This window comes from Homalodisca vitripennis, chromosome 1 (assembly GCF_021130785.1).
Source record: "Homalodisca vitripennis isolate AUS2020 chromosome 1, UT_GWSS_2.1, whole genome shotgun sequence".
Lineage (NCBI taxonomy): Eukaryota > Metazoa > Arthropoda > Insecta > Hemiptera > Cicadellidae > Homalodisca > Homalodisca vitripennis.
In genome coordinates this window covers 82,115,691-82,138,924 of record NC_060207.1, presented here as the reverse complement: position 1 = coordinate 82,138,924, position 23,234 = coordinate 82,115,691, and the positions used below count along the sequence as shown (strand labels likewise).

Below are 23,234 nucleotides of genomic sequence, written 5' to 3'. Positions count from 1 at the left end.
GGAAAACTTTATAATCTGATGTTTAAGGTATACCTAATATTTGAGAAACATATTTTGTCGAGGCATGAGGTTCTTCTACAACAGATGGTAAAATGTCAAATGATAATTCTTCGTTTGTAGCCAATTTTGCTCATCCAGGTTTGGGACGGTCTTTTAACAATGCTTGTTTCCTGGAAACGGATTGTTTTTTTGAACTCCTGATTTAGATACAGGGTTTCGATTGGGATATGTTATTAAATAAATTCCTTACTGCATAATGAGATCTCACCCAGTCTCCGTAGCCTAGAATCATCAGGATCATAATACGCTCTTGTTTACTTAAACACTCCATTTCAATATAAAGTATCACAAAACACGTCTTAACTTTGTTAATTCCAACCAGAAACTGAACATGATACTGGTCTTCCTCAAAACTGATAAGATAAGGGAGGTCTGCCCTGCAGCAGGTAATAACTGTAAAACAGATGTGAGTTTGTAAGGAAAGTGGTTGTCTATTGAAGTTATTTACCTTCTAAATGTGGATGTTCATGTTTTGCCTCAATTATTTTTTTTATTATTTTAATGAGCTGCCATTTTGTACTGAGTTGAGATAGAAAGCTCTAGTTTCTACTTTCCTTTTTCTTTTATAAAGACCTTTAAAATGAGGTGTCACTTAATGGGTCTTTACATTTAACATTGAAGAAATTGGCCATCCCAAACAGTTCTCATGAGACACATTAAAAGAATTGATCATCCCAAACAATTCTAAAGATGTGTCTACCTCTAGATGGTATCAATAATCTAGAGGTCCTGGGGACTTGTTCTGGAGTGGAAAATTTGGTGTGGAGTTAATCAAAAACAATAATAAAAGTACATAATCTGTATTTTACTCATTTAAAAATATATATAGTGCACTATATATGTAAAACAGTATTATATAATATACTCAGTTTGTAAAAAATGTATTACAATCATTTTTTTCAGTCATTCCACCAGTACTAGTTTATAACATTTCATTGTTTAATAACAGTGTATAGGCCTCTGTTTGTATAATCCAAGAACTAATCTGATTTACCCAGTTTTCCAACTTCAAATAAATATGCTGCCATCATTTTTGTCTGAAAGAAAAGAAACATAATTATTAACAACATATATTTTTAATAGCAAAAAATACTTTATCACACACAAATTATGAATGAAAATTACAAACAAAAATTATGAAGCCTAAACATAATATAATACCAAATATTTGTAAATTTTCCTTGTTTAAATTTTAAATAATTTATTTTTAGTGACATTAAAGTGATTTTGAATAGTTTCCTCTCAAAATAGTCAATAAAATATATGTATGAAGATTGTTAGGAGCAAACCATAATTCAAAAGGTTTTTAAAATTGACGGATAACTGGATTTTGACGGACATTTGACATGGTTACATGTTGCAAGAAACAGAAAAAATACATCTTAAAGCCTGCAATTCAACCTCTTCCTTATACGGATGAGTAATTCAATATTACCAACAAAGTAAAGTAGACAAATCATACAATATAATGACGATAAAAAATGGTGACTTTTGTGGCCAGGTGCAAAATATTCTGCTAGATGAATTACAACATATTTTATGCATGATCTATAGTTTTTTACTGACGAACCATGAAAGTCAGATTTAGTGGGCAGGTTGTCCATGTCTGATTGGTGAAACACAGTAGTAAAGTTTCATTGAGAATGCCCTCAAGCACCTCCTTGGTGAATCAAGAAAATCATGTTTTGAAAGAGAGGCTCTGGCACATTAGCCAAATAGTGAGCTTTGCCTTTATACTGATAATGCAAACCTAGTGATGTCGTCAAAATCTCTAGAAGAATTAGAAATTCATACAATTATCGAATTGGAAAATATTTGACAAACCACAATTTACTATTAAATTTAAAAAAGATAGACTTTATAACATTTAAAACGTCCAAAAACAGAATGTTTAAAGGACCAAACAATAGTTCGTGATTCTTTCCATATTGAAAAGAAAAATGTTCTAGCGTTAAAATAGATCATTATCTAAATAGGCACGGACATGTTCATGAGCTCTTAATTCAAATAAATTCCAGTATCTATGAACTAAGGAGAATGAGTTATTAATGTGACCTAAAAACTTCATTCTATTGTTTCTTTTTGCATTGCCTTGTCTGGTTCAACCAAAGAAATAAATATGGATAATATTTTAAAACAACAAAAAAGGCAATATGGATAATGCCAAAGCTAAAACATGATGATTCAGCTAAAGAACAATTTAAATATTTAAAACTTTTTACAGTTTATACTCAATATGTATTTGAATCAATCCTTACAGCGAAAAACCAAAAATTTAACTTAAACTTTAACACACCTACAACACTAGACCAAAATACAGAGTTATCCCAGATCATAGGCTTAAGTTTTTGAAAAAAAAACTTACAAAAATGGGAAATACATTTTAAAAATTATATACCACAAAACATTAAAACAGAAAATTGCCTAAAGTTCAAAAAATTCTCAAAGATTATTTATTTAACAAAACACTTTACTCTACTGAGGAACTATCTATCTGTCTCTAATTTTAAATTGTATATTATAAAGATTGAAAATATTAATTTCAATTGTAATTCTTTTTAGTTTAGTAGTGCAAAGAAATTTGACGCTATTTAATGTATACATATGTACATAAAAATGAATAAAGAATTTGAATTTAATATAGGACAGACTCTCTATAATCTCTGACTGATGAATCACACAAGTGATATGTTTTAGCCAATCTCTGTAGCACCTGCCTGGAAAATCAAGACAGTAAATGTTTTTAGGCAGGTCCTCTAGACAAAGAATTACTATGACACTGGGATTAATTGCTGTCTAGCATGGTATACAAATAATCATAATTAATTGACATATCACATGAGTAAATTTTATTGAGCAATCCCACTAGTCCCTTCCTGAATTATAATGACAGTACGTTTTTATGAGCATGTCCTCTAGATTCTAACTGAGATATTACAACAGTGAAATTTTTGGGGCAAGCTGTCTACCACTTATTTGGTTAATCTAGTTGTGAAAGTTTTACTGGGCAGGCTCCAACTGGCCAAACACGATAAATATATTGGGAAGGCCCTCTATTGCCTGACTTGGCGAATCAGGACAGCCCAATAGTTTGAATGAACAATGAATCTACCTGGCAAATCAAGAGAGTCAAATTTTATTCCACTAGCCCTCAATTAAATTATTAGTTAATTGGTTCTTAATTATACAGCAATTTACTAAGATTCCACATCATATAATATGTATACATCAGTACTTTGATCTAGACATTATCATATTAATAAGAAGCACTAATACTAAATATGGTGTAATCAAATACTTACTAATGTACCACTGGAAAATGTGTACAACTTTATACAAGAACAATTACTGCCACTATTTTTGTTGTTAAAATTAATCCAGTCCATGGCATATGCCAATAAAAAATTTCTTATCTACAATCTATTGCATTGGTACATACTACAGCATGGAAATTAAATCCCTAGAATAAATTGATAAAATCATAGGCGTTGTACAAATATGCAAGTGTTCCAGAACTCTACCCATATTTTCAGGTATTATTCCTGGACCAAAGACAAAATAAAATTTCATATCCAAACTTTAGAAAACTCAATAATTACCTGAATAGCCGCCATTTTGTTTTTTTTATTTAACTATTTTTAATTTCGGCTTCTTGTAATAAGTTGAAATTTGGTATATAGCTTTATAATTTAAAGCAATAGACCACCATTTTGAAAATAAAGCTTCGCAAAAATTGAACTTTTTCTGTTTGTAGGCCTTAAGGTTATAAAGCTATTTTGGTTTTAAGGTTATATTTTGGTTTGTCTTTGGTCCAGGAATAATACCTGAAAATATTGGTAGAGAGTTGTATAATTGTAGTTTAACCTCACCCCTTCAATATAGTTGCGAATATCAATCTTCTCGTTCTGTGAATGTGCTCCATCGTCACAAGCTCCCATTGGTAATAGCAAGACACTCTTGCCAGTTATATCCTAGAACCAGAACAAGTCACATTGTAATAACTATAGTTTAACCTCATACCTTAAATATAATTGTGAATATCAATCTTGCCATCCTAGAACCAGAACATGTCATATTATAATAACGGATTTTATTTTTAATGACAAGTAAGTCCGTACTAAAGAGTAGGCTAAGAGACCTAGCAGTTTTTCTGTGACCTTACTTCTATAGTACGTTAGCAGATACTAATATCACACCTTCATTCAGTTATTCGGGACATTGCCGAAGAAAGAATTACTAAGATCCTCAGAGTTCTTTGGTAAGAAGCTTAAGAAAATTACATCAAGTTACAACACTCTCTAAAGAAAACACTTCCAAGACCTCGGTTAACAACTCAATGTGTTTTGACATAGAACCAACATGCGTCATCAGTCCGGCATGTGGTTTATCTTGTGGGAAATTCTTGAATGATTTTGACTATGTAAGCATTTTAAACAAAAACAAAAAGATTCCTGCTTCTATGGTTTTCTTATTCTAACAGTTTTCTTTTGTTGAGTATTAAGGTGATACGTTATCCCAAACCTGTAATAAGTTTTAAAATGGCAGCTTGAGGCAGTGAAATTGGCTGTTACATGGACAATGTTTTTTTGTTGTTTGACAGTAATAAATAATTAAACTTTCAAAAGTATTTATTAATAAAAATACTACTACAAATTCATTAAGAACCTAATTAAAATTATTTGAGAAAAAAATTATAATGATTAATTATAAAGGTTAATGAACTGAAACAATGAGGATCACTGCTCCAAATGTTTGCAATAGCACTTTTAGAAAACCTAATCCAATATAAAAAATTGAAGTTTAGGAATCAGGTTGTAAGTCTCCAAATAAAAGACCAGCTTAACTCATTGGCTATCAATGACATATATTGCCCGTCATCAGTTAGCAACAGCGTAATTACCGATGAGCACTGCCCTTCACGCTAAGTTTGTAATTTTAGAATTGAATAACATTACTGATATTGATTATTTTGACATTTGACTATACTATTATATCATAATGGCATTTATCTGATAAAATATAACATGTTTTTAAAGCGATTTTAAAGCTGGTTGACTTTCTTGAAATCAATGTATTTTTACCTTGCTTTTTTTTCTATTCACTGCCGTCTGAAATGGTTTTAAGGCAAGATCGTGATCTTTTCTGGAAGATTTAGTAACTTTGTGGAGAATATACTCAATGAAAGTAAAAATGAAGTGAGTGAAGGTAACTTTGATGACAAAAGTTTTAGTGAAATTAGCAGTGAAAGTGATGATGAAGAAATTCAAGAAAATGATGAGACAAAGCCTAAGCTTAAAACTTGGTAGTGACCAAGACAAGCAAATGATCCACATAATTTTATTTTTAGTGGTATTTCTGTTATAAATCCAATTGTTGCAAGGTAACTAACTGTATACTTAAAACATAAGATAAAAAAATGTAACACACTATATGGCAGTTTAATACTTTTAATTGACCCTAATCACCCACACAACGGTTTCCATTGCAAAATGAAATATTAATTCAGTAGCTGACGGTATAAATATTTTAACCTTAATTGGTAGTCAATGGGCATCAACTGAAGAGACGAAATGCCTCCTCAATATCACTGAAACATGTTGAACAAGAAAATTCTCTGTTCATAACTGATGTAAATCTAATGTTACTGAGAATATAGTAGCAAAATTGTTAGGGTATTCAGTGTTTATATTCCTTGTACATATCTGTACGTTCTAAAATTTAACTTTCAAAATGTTAATAATTTATACATTTGGTTAGGTTTTTTTTATTGTGTCCACAACAATAAATAGGGGGTAGTAGGATTCAATGATTCTCCAATGAGGAGGGAAGAAATGTGGAATACTGTGAGTATTATTATTCAGTATCAAAACGCCCATGGTCTATGGATCAACCAATGAGTTATTTTAAACCATAATCCCTGTACTAGCTCCAGCAATGATACTTTGTCCAAAGCATGGCTGTTATCAGAAAATATAAATTTCTCCTTCATCCAAGATAGTTTCAATTTTTACAGATGTGATAGGAAATAAGATGGCAACTGAACTAATGGCTGTTTGTTTCCTTGCTATTACTCTTCTCCTTCAATTTATCTCAATGTTTACAATACTTTTTGAAACGCTGTTAATAAATATTGACAGTATAAAATATAACAACTCAATTATGGGTGACTTTAAAGGAAAAAACTATATATTGTATACAAACCTTTTAAAAATAACTCTTCAGGTTATAATAAATTTCAAACACCTTTAATTAAAAAATGATAAACTATAATAATAGATTTTTTCAGGTCAATTACGATTGTGAAAATTAATCCTTTAAAAATGGAAATAAAGAGAAGTATCAATTATCACCCTATCAGTCCTCTACCAACAATATAGAACTAGAGAGAGTGAGGGACGGGTGGTGGGGGATGTAAGCAGAACCTTACCTTACTTAATTACTATATTGAACCCTGGACATTGATCTCAGTAACAGATGTCATTGTTATCTCTTGGATAATAAAAACCAGAGTGGAACTGCTAAATTTAAATTATAAACCTTGGATGAAGGAGTCTGTTTTACTTGATTATAAAACAATTAATCTAGCATAATATTTACTCAGTATAAAATTTTTGTTCAAAAAATCAATATATGGCACCTAATCACAAACTAAACATTAATATTAAAACTAAATTTAAGATTAATATTTAAAATAAAATACAAGTATTATACCTAGAAGTGGCACAAAAACGTATGGTAGTGGCAGTGTTTTAGGGTACTCAGTAATGTATTTTTCAATATTATCTACAACCAATGTTCCAAATGTAACATATTATACAGGGTGGAGCGCGGTAATTTGCTGATTTGGAAATGAAATAAAAAAATTATGAACCTTAGAAAAAATTATTTTTTTATTTTAATTATATTGAACAGTAAGGGAATTTTTTAATGGTTACATGGTTTTAAATAATGTATCTGGCAAATGTCGACCTTCGGCATCCACACACTGCTGCATACGTTTTCTGAAGTTTTCATTAACTCTAACAAGCATGTCGACTGGTATTCTGCCAATTTCAGCTTCAATATTGTTCCTTAGGTCTTCCAAGGTGTTGGGACGGTTGATATACAACGTCGACTTCAGGTAACTCCAAAGGAAAAAATCGCATGGGGCTAAGTCTAGTGAGCGGCCAGTTCACATCACCCCTCAAAGAGATAAGCCGTCCAGGAAACATTTGCCTCAAACAATTCATGGTAACCCTCGCTGTGTGTGCAGTGGCACCATCCTGTTGGAACCATGTATCCTCTAATTGCATTGCCTCAAGAGCCGGCTGAAAAAAATCCTGTATCATAGTCAAGTACCGTTTGGAGTTCACAGTTATGGCACGACGGTTATCCTGAAAAAAGTAAGGGCCAATGATGCCTACTCGTGATATGGCGCACCACACAGTGATGCGGTCTGAATGCAGGGGTGGTGGACTTCTCTGGGGTTTGTTTCAATCCAGTAGCGCATGTTTTGCTTGTTGACACACCCACTGAGGTGAAAATGTGCCTCATCAGAAAAGAACACAATTGCGTCACGCGGTATAGTTGCAAGCATGTCTTCACAAGAAGTACGCCTTGTCAAATAGTCCCGTGCTGACAATTGATGGACCACGCACTTTTTATACGGGTGAAATCTCAGTTCATCATGAATCCGGTGAAGAGAACGTCTTGAAATGCCAAGAGCAAGTGATTGCTTCCGAGCAGAGCGTTTTGGAGATTGCAGTACTGCTGCTCTAACTCTATTGATGTTTTCCGGTGTTGTACTCCTTCTCTGAGGTCCCCTTCGTACACATGACAATTCCCTGCTGTTCTGAATGCAGTTACCCAATTTACAATTGATTGCCGACCAGGAACACGTCCGAGTGGGGGAACAGCGAATCGTAAACGAAAAGCACGCTGCACTGCAATGATCGAGTGGGCATTTGAAAAATACGCTTCAACACAAAACAACCTCTCCTCTCGTGTCCACTGCATGATGGCAACTGGAACGCGGAGGAATACAAATCTCCCATCAGCCACTATAAGCCACGCCCACTCTCCCCTCTCTTCAACCAACAGTGCCACCACAGCCTGCAGTGCAAAAAAGCAAATTACCGCGCTCCACCCTATACATTATTTTTTCTCACAAAAGAACAGAGAAGCTGCTTTGTTTTTGTTTTTTTTTTTTTTACTTTCTACATAATTGTTTTAATGCTTCACAAAATAAGTGAATTTTTTTTATTCACCCCCAAATTTTGTTTTATACCTTACTTGGGGTATAAAAAGATCCAAAATATAATTTTTCCCCAAATGTCATGCTACTGTATTTTTTAGAAAAAGAATAGTTTATATGACTTAAATACTATACAGGGTGTAACAAAACCCTCTACAAAAACTTTAGGATATTGTTCCAAGGACCAAAGGAGCTAACAACTAAATGCAACCAATGGTCTCTCTCTTGTCATTTACCATCTTTCTGCCTCTATGTGTTTTTTTTAGTTTTTATTTTATAAACCAGTAAGGATGTAAAACTGAAATTTGGTACAATTACTTTTCTTTCAGTCTCAAATTAAGAAAAAATTAATGTTATGTTATCATATCACAATTCAAGATGGCAGATGACTGAAAGTTTGATAGTATTGATACATTTTAATAGTTTATGATGTTTTTGTCCCGTAGACACTGCTTGTTATCTACACTGGATGAACAAAGTGGCAGTGGTTTTGGCTGGGCAGCTGTGGAAGGCAGAGGGGAGTGTCGGAGGCAATGGAGTTATCAGTATCAGACGAGAGCCGGTCATTGTGTGGCGCAGTGAAAATAGCAAGTCACAGTCATGTCGCGAGCTGATGCGTGGTATAGCTTTGCCTTCATTACAGCTCTCTGATGGAAGGAAACATATAAAAACGAAAAACAGTGATTTTGTGGGCGCAAAAACTGGCAGAAAACTCTTGGTCGCATATAAAGTTTCTGGCTTATCCGTTGATGCGGGTATTCACCGCAGGAAAACGTTACAAGCGTTTCACTGTAAATTCATAAACAAACTGACCTCTTCAAAAACAGTTGATTAATACTGACCTGCAAGGTGAGTGTGATGGGTATGGATCCTCCTTCCCTAGTCAGGTCAGGCTCCACGTTGTAGGCGTGCTTGATGGCTTTCTTGGCAGCCTCATAGTGGGGATGGTTGGGGTCAGACATCCACGGATTTCCTCCGTGCATGTGCGTCACCTGTGTACATTTTCTGCTATCACTTTCTGGCACACTTTAGTTATCATTAAACTAATGTCAATAAGTTATATGTTTAAACAAATAGAAATACGTTATGTCTCATAGACACCCAGTGCGGTAAACATTTTTTTTGTTTCCCATACTTAACAGCAAGGATTGTCTGACATAAGTTGAGACAATATGATATTTGATTTAAAATTTACTCTATACATGAGTACTGCCTAATAAAATTTGTCAAAAGAATTAAATTTAGAAAGTGTGTAATTCTGAACCAATGAAGGCAAGGAAAAACCACAAGATATGTAATTTTATTCCTACAAGGATATGATAAATTGTTTGATACATGGTCACTAAAACAAACCAAGAGGGGCTTTCATAGTGCATAATTCTTCCACTAAGAATGTGTAATGCAACTCATTGTCAGTACAATCTTGTCCATCATTGTTGAAATAACATGCAACTGTAAAATGTTGATTTCTGAGTAAAAATGCTAGTTTTAATGTTGAAAATAACTTAAACATTCAAGTGTGGAAGTGGTTTACTCATTTAAAAAATTGGTCAGGTTCATTGATGAAAATGGACAATCATCAACTGCCCCAACAGACAAAAGTGTTGAGCAAAACTTGAGAACTTACTCTGACAGACAATTGACAGACATTTGGAAGTTCTTAGATTTTGCAGTACTCTCCAAAAAGCTCAGTTATGACAGACAGAGGAAAATTGATCCACTATGAAAATGCTCTGCACATACGTCCAAACAAGACTTTACCAGCAACAAAAGCTTCATGTTTACTTCAATGCAACATTCTTAAATGGATTCAATTACACAATTTTACACAGGCAGTAAGATAATCACAGGAATGCTGATAATTTTTCTAGATCACCTTTGGTTGGCAGATGTGAAAATATGAAGAAACCCTTATAAATAAACAGACTATAAATGCTATTTCAACAAGAACAATTACTCATGAAGTTATTGTATGATTTACAAGTGAAGATTCTATCAAAACTAAAAAGAGATTTGGAAACTGGAAAAGAACAAAGCACCAAGTTTAATCTTATCAAGAGAGCAGTTTTTCGTGGCAAAGAATAGTCATTACTTCAAAGTTGCAAGCTGAAATTCTCTCTGAATTACATATTAATCATCCTGGAATTGTAAAAATGAAGGGCCTTGCTCTGAGATATTGTTATTAGAAAAATATTGACAGGGACATTGAGCATAAAGTAAGAAGTTGAGAAGCATGTTGTGCAATTCAAAACAATCTAAATAAGGTGCCTTTACATGTGAGGGACCAGGCAGACAAGAACTGGTAGCAGCACGTTCATCTGGACTATACAGGTCCATACAAGGAACATCACCTTATGATTTTTGTAGACGCCAAATCAAAGTGGCCAGAAGTCAGAAATACGAACTCCTCTCCATCTTCAACACAATGAGAATGCTCGGTGAAATATTTTAACACAATGGCCTGCTCGAAATACTCGGCAGTGATGGTGCCACAATTTTTACTTCATCCGAATTCAGAGGACAACTCGTGGAAGAACTCTATCAGAATTTTTTTTGGGCGTAATAATGTTCGAAAAGTACTCAACTTACTAAGAGCACAAATTTCTGATAGATACAAAGCAGTTCAACCCTACTTAACAAATTCATTAGGCGTGAGAGAATGGGTGTAGGCACGAAATTATTCTCCCTCAGGTTCTTGGCTCTATGACATAGTTGTAGAAAAACTGGGCAAACTCCATTATATTGCCATTGACAGAGGTTACACTATAAAAAGACACATAAACCAATTGTGGAAATGTAACGTGGAATATCAGAAACCGAATTTAGACTCATCCATTAACCCTACTAGGAGTTATCCAATTTCTTTACACCTCCAACCATCTATTCCTAAAACTACAGAAACCACAAGAAATGTTATCGCTATGTTTGAATGAACAATATACAATACATAATATCTAATAGGGCCTATTTTTAAGGTGACAACATTAATGTAGGCGAATAAGTAATTTTTTTTTATATGTCAATGAAAAATACAAAACAATAAACAACTTTTAATTCTTATATTTCTGCCATGCACAGAATTTTAATACTTTTAGGATATGAAGTTTAGTTCTAGTTCACCTTCCTATTAGTGCAGCATCTGGAATCTACACTACATTCACATTAAATCAACCATTTGCATATTTAGCATAATATAAAAATGTTACAAAAAGTATCAAAGGCCTAAATAAAATATAAAAATGTTAAATTACTATATGTTTTAAGGTTTTATGCATGATGGTGGATATTGTAAGCTATACAATCACACTTAAGCTAATTTACATGACCCAAAACATTTATTTGAAATACATCTGTTATGGATAGTTTGATTTACTGGAACACACAAGTAATATATTTATTACTGTTCTTATTTATTTTCGAGATTTTATAAATGTAGTAGAAACTATATTTTTACTTCTAATGGAAAAGTTCTGTTTCTTAAATATAGAATCAAGGAAGCAATATATTTTGTTTTTAAAGTCTGATGTGATTATTAAGAAGTCAAAATAAGAAGATTTTTGTAACAATATTTTAAAAATTTTGGTAACAAACACTCTTAGCACATTTAATGGGAACTGGAATCTGAGGGTTTTATAACCAAATTTGGTGTACCATGTCAGAGAAATGGACTCAATCAGTGTACGGTGTAAGAGAAATTGGACTCATTTAGTATACCATGTTGGAGAAATGGACTCTGCATGTTTTCAGGGGATATCACTGTGTAAATAAGGGGATATCTTAATTGTTTCTAATAATATAAAAATCTCTTACTTTATATTTTAACCATGGTGCCAATAGTAAACTATGGTAATTACATTTTATAGTATTTTGGTTGAATGTTCAATTTATATTGGTAATTAAAATAAAACAAAATATTCTTTACATGCCAGTATACTATCTTAACTAAATTAATAAAATAACTTGTTCAGACACAAACATGTTTTAACTTTTCTGTAGCTCCAGTGTGGCAATCTGCAGATAAAGTAATTATTACATTTACACACCTTGAAGTTGTTGGCACTTTTTCGTTCTTCCCACTTCTTGTTCAGATAGTCAATAACGCATGCCTCAACTTTCTTGAGATCCTGGTTAGGCACAAGTCGTAGTGAGAACTTGCCTATGACCTTCTTGGGTATAACAGACTTGGCTCCTGGTTCTGAATAGGCTCCCTCTATGCCATGGATGGATAAACTGGGGTGACGCCAACGGCTCATCAGAATTGCTGCCTGGATTAACAACAAGCTTACTGAGTTTTCAATATTTAAAAATATGTATTAACAACTCGTCCTTTTCACTGCTTGGATAAGAAATACAAATTTGTCACATATGATTTGACATTTAAACAATCAGAAGGTGTACATACCAAAAGAAATAAAACAAGATTTAAAGAACATTTTGCACACATGGAAGAAGTAGAAAATCTGCTTTTGCCAAACATTTCAAAAATTTTGGAAGTAAATTTTCTAATAAAAATATAAAAATAATAAAAAATTTACAAATAGCTTAAATGTTGGGTTACACTCTACATCAATAAAACCCAAGAAAACATTGTGAATTATGAAGATGGTACTACTGCAAACTATTCTACTGTCTTCTCAACATTAAAATTTTATTCCACCTGATTATTTAATATAGCCTACTTCCAAATCCTTTTACTTAAACCATATATTAATTGTAAAAACATACCCTTGTCCAAAATATAGAAGTTTTATTGATAAATGAATGATAACTATTAGTTACACTTAAATCCATCATAATATCACTGTCTGTATTAGAGAAATTCATCTTATTTTATAAAAACATAAAATATAAAACATAACTATGTGGTTATTTAACATAATAACCTTTTCAGCATTATGTAGAAGCTGGTTACATCCGATTTCTTCCTGGAAGTCTTTACTCTCAAAATCTATATGTTTGTATGTTTCTTTCTCAGCGTCTGTGACTGGAGCTACGTCCTTGTAAATTCCTGTTATAAGAATTTTGCCGTTCACATCAACTAGAGTGTTGAGAATATATATCAGATCACTCATGGCTTCAGTCCTAGGACAAACACGATCAGTTTAACAGAATTGAATAAGTTGTTTTGCAGAAGAAATGTTATTATAAAATATACAAATAAATTCAAATCAATTCTGTTTTATTACAAAAAATTGTACCGTTTTTAAATGGTAAAGTAAACTATGGGCATAATTTTGTTTTGCTTTACTGCAATTACTCTTGGAAAATAGGCTTCCAGAGGTAATGTGCAAATTGAGTGATTTCTTCTTGTTTGCATCCAGGCTTTTGGTGGTTGTGGGACCACGGCCCTTGGCTGTCCAAGGGATCGGGGTGAGCGTGCTGAGCGATATTTATCTGTAACACGAGTTGGAACTTGCTTGGCGATACTACACTTCTAGGGCCAGTCTGACTTAAAGAAAGTACCAAGTACCAAGAGCTGAGGCGACCGCGAGCGCGACTGGATAGTACTGAGTTAGTGAACTACTGATTATGATTGCTAACTTGTATATTGGTTCTCACCTTTTGATTTTTTATGTGCCCCAATTATTTAATGTGAATTAGCTAAATTAAAGTTATAGTTTGTCCATTTAAAAATAAAATGTAATATTGTCTTTTGTAATTTGATGTTTTTGTCCACAGGTGCTCTCAAAGGAACTTTTTTGAAATATACGAGGGCGGTTCAGAAAGTAAGTTTCTTTGGTTAATAAAAAAATGCAGAATATACTTACAGATTTTTTATTACACACATTTTAAAGAGCAACTCTTACACTATTTTTCAACATAATTACCAAAATTATTTAAACACTTATCATATCTGGTTACGAGCTTCTCAATACCCGCCGCGTAGAAGTCTGCCGCCTGTGCACGTAACCAGCCGCTAACGGAGTTTATCAGTTCTTCGTCGTCTATAAAGCGCTGAGATCCCAGCTATTTCTTCATATTGGGAAAAAGGTGAAAATCGCTGGGCGCCAAATCTGGACTGTAGGGAGGATGTTCAAAGATGTCCCAGCCAAAACTGTTCAAAAGGTCCTGAGTTCGGGCAGCTGTATGCGGCCGCGCATTGTCATGCAGGAGAACAATGCCCGAAGTCAACATTCTCCACCTACGATTCTGTATAGCCCTTCTCAGTTTTTTGAGAGTGTCAGAATAGACTGCAGCGTTTATGGTTGTCCCTCTTTCCATGAATTCCACTAGAATAATCCCTTTTTTTGTACCAAAACACTGTTGCCATAAGTTTTCTTGTCGAAAATTTTTGGGTGACATTTCACGGGTTTTCTTGGCGATGACGTGTGACCCCATTCCATCGATTGCCTCTTTTGTTCGGTATTCACATAGGAGACCCATGTCTCGTCACCTGTCACAATCTGACTAAGGAATTCTTCACCTTCTTCATGGTAGCGCGAAAGAAAGGTTAAAGCAGATCCCATTCTCTTCTTTTTGTGCTCATCAGTCAAAAGTTTAGGGACCCAACGAGCACAAAATTTGTGAAAACCAAGTCTCTGTGTCACTATCTCATACACTAGAGTTCTTGAGATGTTAGGAAAAACTCAGAAAGTTCTGTAATCGTGAATCTGTGATTTTCCCTAATCTTATGGTCAATGCTCGCAACAAGGTCGTCAATAATAACAGATGGTCGGCCAGATCGCTTTTCATCATGGACATTTGTGCGTCCATCATTAAACAATTGGCACCATTTTCTCACGGCAGTGTAACTCATGTTTTTCTCCATATACCGAACACAACTCACGATGAATTTCCACTGGTGGCATTTGTTTTGCCCACATGAATCGGATAACCGAACGTACTTCACAGTAGGCGGGAGACTCGATAATGGTGGCCATTTTGAAAGCAAGGTTGCAGCACAACAAATAACGTCACGACCTTCACAGCGGCACTGCCAGACGCACACTGAACGGAGCCACACAGCGCTACTCGGATCATGCCGCTACCCCCACCCGTTCGCCAACTAGCCGACAAGAAACTTACTTTCTGAACCGCCCTCGTATATTATATATATATTCACTCAGTAAAGTGCCAATTTATAAATATATTATTGCAACAAAGAAGAAACTTAATAACAAAAACTGTGTGAAAGGTATTTTGATTTGTTTTGAGTAAATTAATTGCAAGTGACATTTAATTTCTATTTATTTATTTCATTAAAAGTTCTTATTGAGAAATGTTAACATTTTTAATTTTATTTTACTTTAATAAAGTCCTTTATTTTAAAATCGAGTGAAGTTTTGTTTTATTTTATTAGTGAGTAATAAAATCTAAGAATATAATTTCATACTCAAGCTTTAGGTATAAAATAAATAACATGGATAAGTTTTAATATCACGAAACTGTTCTTATACAAGAGTATCCAATCAAGAGACTATTATCCAAAATTCTCTTTTGATTGATTGGTGATACTTGAAAGAGTTTGTTCCACAAAAGGGCATTTATCCTGTAACATTTCTGTCAAAATGAAACTATATCTTCTATTGAGATTGTAAACCTCAAGTATAGAATTTTAGTCTGAAATACCGGAAATAATTATTTTACACAGTAATACTTCAAAAGTTACGCTTAAAATAATCCCTTAACCCTTCAACGCACTATTTAATTTGAACTGAACACCCCCTAAGTGGTCCACTTAATTTCTTGTTTTTCACAGTTTTGTGACAACATTACCTATACATACATTAAATGATTTTCTGTTAAGCCTATACTTGTAAAAGTGATTGTATTGCTAAAATATAAGTATACCCATACAAACATGTACAAAATACCTTTACAACATTTTTTAAGACATGTTTACTGGAAGTTATTTGCTGTACTTATATTAGAAATTTGCAACTGTGTGATATGTCTTGAAGCAGTCCTCTAGGCATAGGCCAGCCTCACATTGGGGACACCAGTAGATTGTGTCCCTTCTTCTGCCATGTTTGTAGCAAACCACACATCTCCTTTGAGGCTTTGCTTTTTTCCCAGTTGGTGGAATCTTTTCAATAAAATGTAATTCAGTTAGGCGCGTTGGTGGAGGCTCAGTGGATGGTCTGCCTTGAACTGTTCTTGGTACCTCTTGTTGAAATCTTTCCAAAATTTCTTTTACTAGGCCTAATCTAAATGTTAAGTGATCAATATTGTTGTGTTTTGACTTCCAAATGATGTATGAGTTCAGAATTGTAATGTTTAGCATACGCTTGAAGACTTTCATGTACCATTTAGTACCTCTTTTCCTTTCCAGTAGATAGTTCTCTAGCATTTGAACTCTAAGGTCCACACCCCCCATATTCTTATTATATTCTACTACAATACTACAATACCAAACAAATAAACAGCTAAACTAAAACAATAACATCGTCACGCCAGCAGACAAAGTCGTTTTACAGTAAAATTGCGTAGTTAGAAACAGATGACAGTAAGCGCCAACTTGATCAATGTTTTTCGTCTACTATAAACTACATAGGTATCAATACACCGATAGTTCATTTCATCTTCTTTCCAACGATGTATAACTCGAATGTATTACACCGAAAATAACTGAAATATATTCGTTATAAGATCGGACTGCGCGATGCGTACAGCGTACGCCGCGGTGCGTCGAAGGGTTAATAACTTTTATAAATTGCAAAAAACCAATATAAGAAACCTTACTATTAAAAGAAACGTACTTCAATATAAGAAACGTACTGGTAGTGCAACGACTGCAGTTACAGATAATTTATGTCCCAAACAAACATAAGTAATGCAGTTCGAGTTTACACAAATTACCACACACATCCTAAAATAAAACAACTACCACAAAAACTGTCTGTCCTAAAAAAATAACATTTCATGATATAACATGGCTATGGTGGGAAGGATTCAATGTGAGTGTAGAGTTTAACTTCAGTTCACCTTCCACTTAGTATAGCATCTGAAATCTGAGACGAGTGAGCGAGTTCGTCATAGCTCACATCTCTCTCACCCCACTGGCCAACGTGTGGGAGAAATAAACTTCAGACGGACATGATTTCAGATTCCACGAGTCAAGTCTGTAACGGCATCAGATTTCTGACACTAAATATATATGCTAATAAAACAATATACAAACTATGAACTTTGCGAGCGAAGCTACGACGAACCCGCTCACACTATTTTAATAGAATCAATGATCTTGGCAAAACTGTGACACCTGGGCCATTGTATCAGCTTTTGAATTTGCAATGTCACATTTTCTAGTGGTGGAATAGTTATTTTTTTTACTTTTCAGTAAGTTAAGATCTAAATTAAATATTTACATTGCAGAATGTTTAATGTTTAATTGTTTCTAAAATAAAACGGTGCTTACTGTGTACACTTTAAAATTATATTTGATTGTTTATCTGTAACTAAAAAAAAAATCACAAATAATATCCAGTGCATTAGTTTAGTTTTGAAGTTTCAAATAGAACACACTTTTTTGTATTACAAAAATTTCACAGAAAACGGTTCCAGTGCACTATTTAAAGTTTCCATAATTATGCAGTGCCTTCAAAAAGTAAACCACAATTTCGATACTGCATTTGCTATAAATAACTAACGCTCTTCTTATCACAATTCCACATCCAGCTTTTATGATATCCAGCTTACCCCGTTGTCACACTAGGTCGATTATGATAAGTTATACTACATATCAAAGAACATCATAAAAACAACAATAATGCATGATAAATTTATTTGTTGACAGTATTTTTTTAGTAGAACATCTATTATAAGTTAAATGCTGTTAAAGGGGTCAAGCCATTTCATTTTAATCATTAAATGGTCCCAATCTGAGTATTTCACATGCTAAGCATCAATGCAAACAGACAATCTGTTACATTTCAAAATCATGACTATTTAAAGTTTGGGTTTACCCTGAAAACCGGTAATGATAACTTCAAATGGATAGATTTTAATGGAATTACAACTACACTCACCTCAAAAAAGCAATAATTCCTTTTTTAACTAATATTTGTAACTCATTAAAGATGTTACATAACAAATAATTTTTTTAATATGTTCTGTACTATATACATAAGACCGATCCGAAAATTAAGGTTAGAAGGCACTGAGCTCTTACAGGGATTTTTCACATGGAATGTTAATGCCACTTCTGTGTAACAAGAAGCTTGTGGAAGCAAACGAGCAGTTAATAAGCGTTGTGGTGAAGATTAGAGACAAAAACTTTTTTCCTGTTGAGTTCAAATGTTCATTGTAATGACAATGTTTAGGCCACAGTGCCAAGTCTTTTATGACATGATTTTTACCCTTTTATTAAGGCCTTAAAAAACTATTTAATTATTAAACAACTGCATACAATATTAAATTACTTAAATCTGAAAAATGATTATGAGTTATAAATTCTTAAGTTATACTCACAGAGTCCCACCATAAAGGCCACTGTGCAAGTCTTTCTTGGCACATTCCACCTCGACGGCAAAGAAGCTCATGCCTCTAAGGCCGTAGGTTATACAAGGTTTCTCGGTTCCCAACCAGTAGTTGTCAGATATACAAAGATAATCCACTCCTTTCAGGAAGGTATCTTTCTTTTCCATCAGCAAATCTTCCAGCCCAAGACTTCCTGACTCTTCCATGCCTTCAAACACAAACTGAAAAAAATTCATTTTTTAAGTCTAAATTTAATAATTTATTTATTTTTTTTAATGTTTGTAGTGGTTCACTATGTCTACAGATTACTGGACCTCAAAGCTGAATGCAAACTAACAAAAGTCTTTGATGAAACCATAAAAATTTACCTTTTTTTCTAAAGTAATGATTAGACAAAACTCCATTAGCATAAATGATGGTACCTGAATGAAGTTTCCTTTTTGTGATACTTCTTGAAACAACAAATTATTGTCAATACTCTATTTTTACAAGAATACTCATACATCACCTTCATTGTCATCAAGAAGAAGCCATTCACCTAATCACAACTTTCATTCTCTTAAAGACTTAATTTAAAACTTTTCCTAACTATCTGATTTCTTGGATGAAATTCTTTAAGCACCCATTTTCTATATGTCACAGGAAGAGATGAGAGTTTTTAATTTTTAATTATACTCCTCATACATTTTTGGAGAGTGCTAGAACCTTTAAACATCAATTACATTGAGGCTTCTTTTAAGCTCAAACTATAAAATTAACTCCTCTCTCTTGTTGTGAATAAATTTGAGTTTATTTCTAGGTTATACGTTTAATTATTTTGTTAGCCTATTGTGTGGTAAGGAAAGGCTGAACTTTGCTGAAACATAGCTTGTGCAATGCCTTAATCCAAAACATGTATCCAAATAGTCAATGATTACCTTAATTTACATTATCATAGATTTAAGTATTACTTAAATCTTAAAGGCCTTACAAAAAGAAAAATCACTGCGGTTAGAGGAGCTTGAACTGTCTGTCTGTCTAGAAGCAGATGTTGAGGTGGATGTAAAAAAACACAAGGACATTATTAAGGCATTAACTCGGGATTTATCAAGTTATATTGAAGATGTTAAACATAAAAATAATACAATCAATGAGCTCAATGAAAGTATAACTATTTTAAACAGTGAAGTAAGTCAATTAAGGAAGGAAAACTGTATTCTTAACAACAGGATTGATCAACTAAAAGAAATTGCAGACAAAGAAAAAATCAATTTTTCAAGCGAAATAAATAATTTTAAGTCCTTGGAAACTGCCCTAAAACTGCAAATAACACAATTTGAACAACAATTGAATAATTCTAACAAAAATTTTAATAACAAAAACTACAACCTAGGCCTACATGAAAATGATGTAAATTTTAATTTATGCAATACACTCTTGGCGAATGAATGGATTCTAGATGACTCAATTTCATTGTACTTCGATTTCCTGCTTCAAAGCAATGTAATGAAAAATGTCTATTTCATGAGCCCAAATATAAGCCAAGGTATTAAGTGTACTAATGATATTGACTGTTTTTTGGAACCTGAAATGATTAGTAAATCTTACATTTTCATTCCAATTAACGATTCTAAAGGAGCAATGGAGGTCAATGGTTCCCATTGGAGCTTACTGTTTTATAGCAGGGCAGATGAAGCATTTTATTATATTGATTCAATCAAGAATTATAATCTGAGTCATGCTCAAGTTGTATTCACAAAGCTGGAGCCTTATATGTGCTCATCGGGACCATGTTCTTTCAATGTAGTGAACTCTCCACAGCAGAGAAATGGCATTGAATGTGGTATATATTTGCTTATTTTTGTGGAATGGTTGGTGAGGGGAATATCGGCTCGGACAGAATATGAGACCTTTGATGTTGAGGCATACTTTGTTGATCTTGAAGTCAGGGATTCAGATATAATTCGGAAGCGTGCTATTATGACGTACTTAACATATAATAAACAATACAAGGAGTTGAAAGAAGAAATTGCTAAAGAACTAATTTTTAACATATCTGGCAAAGGAGATCTTGAAACAAACCAGTCCAAAGAGAAAATAAATATTCATGAAAGACAGCCATCACATGAGACATGCAAGATTACTGAGGAACAAGTATCTGCTGCAAAAAATACAAAGTGTCAACAAGAATTTGAAGATTCTTTAAGTTTTATTTCTGGTATGGAGAAGTGGTCAGTGGTGAAAAGGAAAAGTATGCAGGGACGCTTTAACCATCGGTGTTCTTTGATGCAAGATAAGACAACCTCACAGACTGTTACTGCAAATAAGTACAGCATTTTAGATAGACTCTCAGAAATTTGTAAAAAAGAAAATGAATCATATGATAAAAATCATTGCATTAAGAACCATATTAAGAAAAATAATATTGGTACTGATAAATCTTACAGTGGGAAAAGTAAAACTGGTATGAAGAGCACAACATTTAAATTTAAGTTTAAAATGAAAGTGAACCTTTGTTCAGATAGTCAAGGTTCACTTTTGTCATCAAAATTGGAGGAGCTAAGTAATGGCAAAGTGAACTGCTTTGGGTATGTGCGAGCTAACACTACTCTGACTCAAGTGGCTGACTCTGCTTCTTTATGGGATGATACTAGTTCAGTCATCCTCTTAGGAGGAAGTAATGATAGTCTAAATGGAAATTTTCAGAATATTTATTCTAATTTGGAATTAAAACTCCATCATCTTAGTAAGCCCAGGCCTGTCTTTATTACTACAGTTCCAATTAGATATGACAAAGGTTTAAGCAGTGCAGAAAACAATGATTTGAGACTTGTCAATAGCTACATTACGGAGTTAACAAACAGGCTGGATGATGTCTTCCTAATTAATTTGAATGGTTTCAAGAGGTTTCATTATACCGCTCACGGCCTCCACTTAAACAACAGAGGTAAATCCAAATTAGCTTATGTAATTTTAAATGCTCTTTCCTGGTGGCAGTCTAGGAACAAATCTGGAAATTTAGAAAAGATTACGACTACAAATTCCAAACCGGAAAATCATGCTCAGGACTTTGAACAGATGAGTGAATTTCCTCGACTACCTACAGCTCAAAACTTTAGGAGAGTTCAAATGGAGGAGACAGCAGCAGATGGCAGTTCAACTCAAGATGATTTAACTTTACAATTACCCCAAGTGTCCAGTATCAGTGTTGAAAGTCAGTCTTTGCTCTCAAATGGGTTAGGGATTAATGGTCCAAGTGTTGTTGAAGCACTAGATCTCTCAACAGCTTACTGTGTAAATGATAGTTATGATGAAGATTGTAACATTTCTGTATTATCTCCTTGTAATAGTACCAATAGTGATAGTGATGGATCAGTATTTCTTGGTTTTTCTACTCCTGTAAATAGTTGTCGTAAAATTAATGTTTCAAAAAACTGAATCAATTCCGCAACAACCATTTTAACTTAGACAAAAATATTCACAAAGTACTAACACAGTCAAAGGACGGATTTTTACTGCATTGTAACATTCAAAGTATTAAAAGTAAGTTTGAAATTTTGGAAATAATAATTAAAAGTTTCAATGCAATCAAAATTATTTGCTTGAATGAGCATAGTGTTGATGAGGAAAATAAATGTGTTTTAAACAAAATACCCAACTTTAGATTAGCGGATGGTTTTTTTAGAAATGCATCAAGGGGTGGTTCTTGCATTCTCGTCCATGAATCTTTCTCTCTTATAAAAGTAAGGAATGATTTAAATATTTTTAATGAAGAACTATGTTTTGAAGGATCGTTTGTAGAAATAGAATGTTTAAATCTACTAGTGGTTTCTATATATAGAATCCCTGGGAGTTGCATCACTAAATTGTTTTTAATTAAATTCAGGGCCCTTTTAAATTGTTTACAAAAGGAAACTCTAAAAAAACAAGTAATTATTGCAGCAGATTTCAATATAAATGTGTTGGTGGATGACTCTACCGTCAAGTACTTTGAGAACCTAATCATTAGTTCAGGTTTCTCACTAAATGTAAGGCAACCTACAAGAATTACTAAGACCTCTAAAACATGTATTGACAATATTTTAACAAGTGTTAACTATGTACACAACGTCTATATAAATATTGACCTAGGTTTGTCTGATCATAATGCTTTACTTGTTCAGCTGCCTAAAGGCAAAAATATAAAAAATAAAAATAACTCTTATATCTTAAAAAAACGATTATTTCCAATAAAAAAAGTTCCCTTATTTGTGGACAGACTATCCTGTTATATTGAATACTTTATTCTTGACAAGTCTGTTGATGAGAGTTATAAAAGATTTTTATCTATAATCAAGCTGTCTCTTGATGAAATTTTTCCTGTCAATGCTATCTCTTCCAAGCAAAGGAGAAAACCAAAGAAATGGATTACTCAGGGAATCATAAAATCCTCTGAAAATAAAAGAAGGCTTCATATTCAATCAAAGTACTGTACAGATCCTTTATTTCTAAGTTATGTCAAAAAATATAAAAAAGTGTTCAATAAGGTTGTTGTGGAAGCGAA

The 23,234-nt window shown here is 33.4% G+C and overlaps 1 protein-coding gene across 3 annotated transcripts in view; it reads right to left on the bottom strand.

Annotated features, from left to right (window-relative positions):
- Positions 1-844: 844 nt before the first annotated feature.
- Positions 845-23,234, bottom strand: part of LOC124365709 (cytosolic non-specific dipeptidase) — a 37,621-nt gene continuing 15,231 nt past the window's right edge. For all 3 annotated transcript variants that reach the window (XM_046821656.1, XM_046821664.1, XM_046821673.1), the window contains 6 exons: positions 18,704-18,933; positions 13,177-13,375; positions 12,337-12,558; positions 9,136-9,285; positions 3,930-4,031; positions 845-1,097 (listed from right to left, as the gene is read on the bottom strand). In XM_046821656.1, coding sequence (XP_046677612.1) covers positions 1,041-1,097; positions 3,930-4,031; positions 9,136-9,285; positions 12,337-12,558; positions 13,177-13,375; positions 18,704-18,933 — 960 coding nt within the window. In that variant the 3' untranslated portion in view covers positions 845-1,040. The remainder of the gene's footprint in view (positions 1,098-3,929; positions 4,032-9,135; positions 9,286-12,336; positions 12,559-13,176; positions 13,376-18,703; positions 18,934-23,234) is intronic.